The 1,286-nt window shown below is 63.7% G+C and overlaps 1 protein-coding gene across 1 annotated transcript in view; it reads left to right on the top strand.

The window, feature by feature from the left end:
- Window positions 1–816: 816 nt before the first annotated feature.
- The window catches only part of LOC104121983 (hepatocyte nuclear factor 1-beta-like), a gene marked incomplete at its 3' end in the record, with an annotated part of 10,378 nt that continues 9,908 nt past the window's right edge, over window positions 817–1,286 (top strand). Inside the window, exon 1 of the mRNA XM_009634058.1 lies at window positions 817–1,037. Coding sequence (XP_009632353.1) covers window positions 817–1,037 — 221 coding nt within the window. The remainder of the gene's footprint in view (window positions 1,038–1,286) is intronic.

Genomic DNA, 1,286 nt, shown 5'->3' with positions numbered 1-1,286 from the left:
ATGGAGGAGGCTGTGGGTGCAGGGAAGGGATTGCCTGGCCAAGGGCCATCGCACCGGGACGGTTATTCCCTTGTGGCGATTGTGAGGGGACGGGCTTCTAGTTTGGCACCGGGGAGCTTCTCTGGTGCTGTGGGTGATGGGGGAGCAGGAGGCGAGGCCACTTCCAGCCATGGAAGCTGGTGGCCAGCACTGGGCACCCAGACCCTCCCGTGACACCCGTGGGCTGGCTGCAAAGCGGGTGACTTCGGAGGGCCAGGGGGCAGAGCACAGTGTGTTCAACTCAAAAAAAAACCCCCAAAAAACCCCCAAAAAACCCCAACCCTGTGCAGCCATCCTGCGTTCCCAGCCGCTGGTGAAAGCTTGGGCTGATGCTTACGCCGGGCCGGTGCCTTCCTCCGGCTGGGAAACTATGTGCTCCCAGCCCTGCGGGGCACCCATCGGCCCCCCGGCCGTAATGACCACGCTCTTCTGCTGAGAGGAGTTAATGAGCTGTGCCGGACAACGATGGGAAAAGGCCGATTGCAGTGAGGCTCCTGACACCGCTCGGAGGAGCTGGGCGTGGAGGAAGGGGGAAGAGCAATAGGGTGAGAGAGATGGACCAGAAAACAATATCCACTTCATTAGCCAGGTGGCTCCAAATGTGTGGAAACAGGACAAGGTCCAGGTCACCCACTGTGACAGAACATTATTATGCGATGCCATGAAGCCTGTGCAAAGACCAAGTCAAAGCTCACCAGCCCACTTGAAAGGGAGAGGGGACCTTTTCGGAGCAAGAGCCAGGCTGTTCCCAGGCTGGCAGCAGGGTGGGGGGTAGCTATGGGCGGGCACAGCCCATGCCGGGGGGTCTGGGTGCCCGGCCCAGCTTCTGCTCACCCCGGCACCTACGGAGCCTCCCGCAAGCCCTGCCTTGGGCAGGAGCCTGTGAAGGGGGCAGCCGTGGGAGGAGAGCCTGGGGGGCACAGCGGGTTTAAGCCCACGTCCTGGTGGCAGCGGGTTGTTGCTCAGGGCTCCATGTGGTCCCCCGTCCCCAAAGGCGGGTGGGTGGTTTGGCGTCTCACCCGGCACCTGGGATCAGGGGAGCTTTGGGGTGATCAGAGACCCGCCGCCGTGCGCAGGATGAGGGCACTTATGGGTGCGAGGGACCGGGCAGGCACGTACCGCTCACCCTATAGACACGGGGAGGCTTGCCCGTTTGGGTACTGAGCTCCTTCAGAGCTGACCTGAGCAGGGCTGGCATCAGGAGAGGCTCCCCCCCCCCCCGCCCGCGGCGGCGCCCCGCGGGGCGC

Source organism: Egretta garzetta, unplaced genomic scaffold, assembly GCF_000687185.1.
Source record: "Egretta garzetta isolate BGI_Z169 unplaced genomic scaffold, ASM68718v1 scaffold120, whole genome shotgun sequence".
Lineage (NCBI taxonomy): Eukaryota > Metazoa > Chordata > Aves > Pelecaniformes > Ardeidae > Egretta > Egretta garzetta.
The sequence above is the reverse complement of the archived record's forward strand: the minus strand, read 5'-3'. Positions and strand labels throughout refer to the sequence as shown.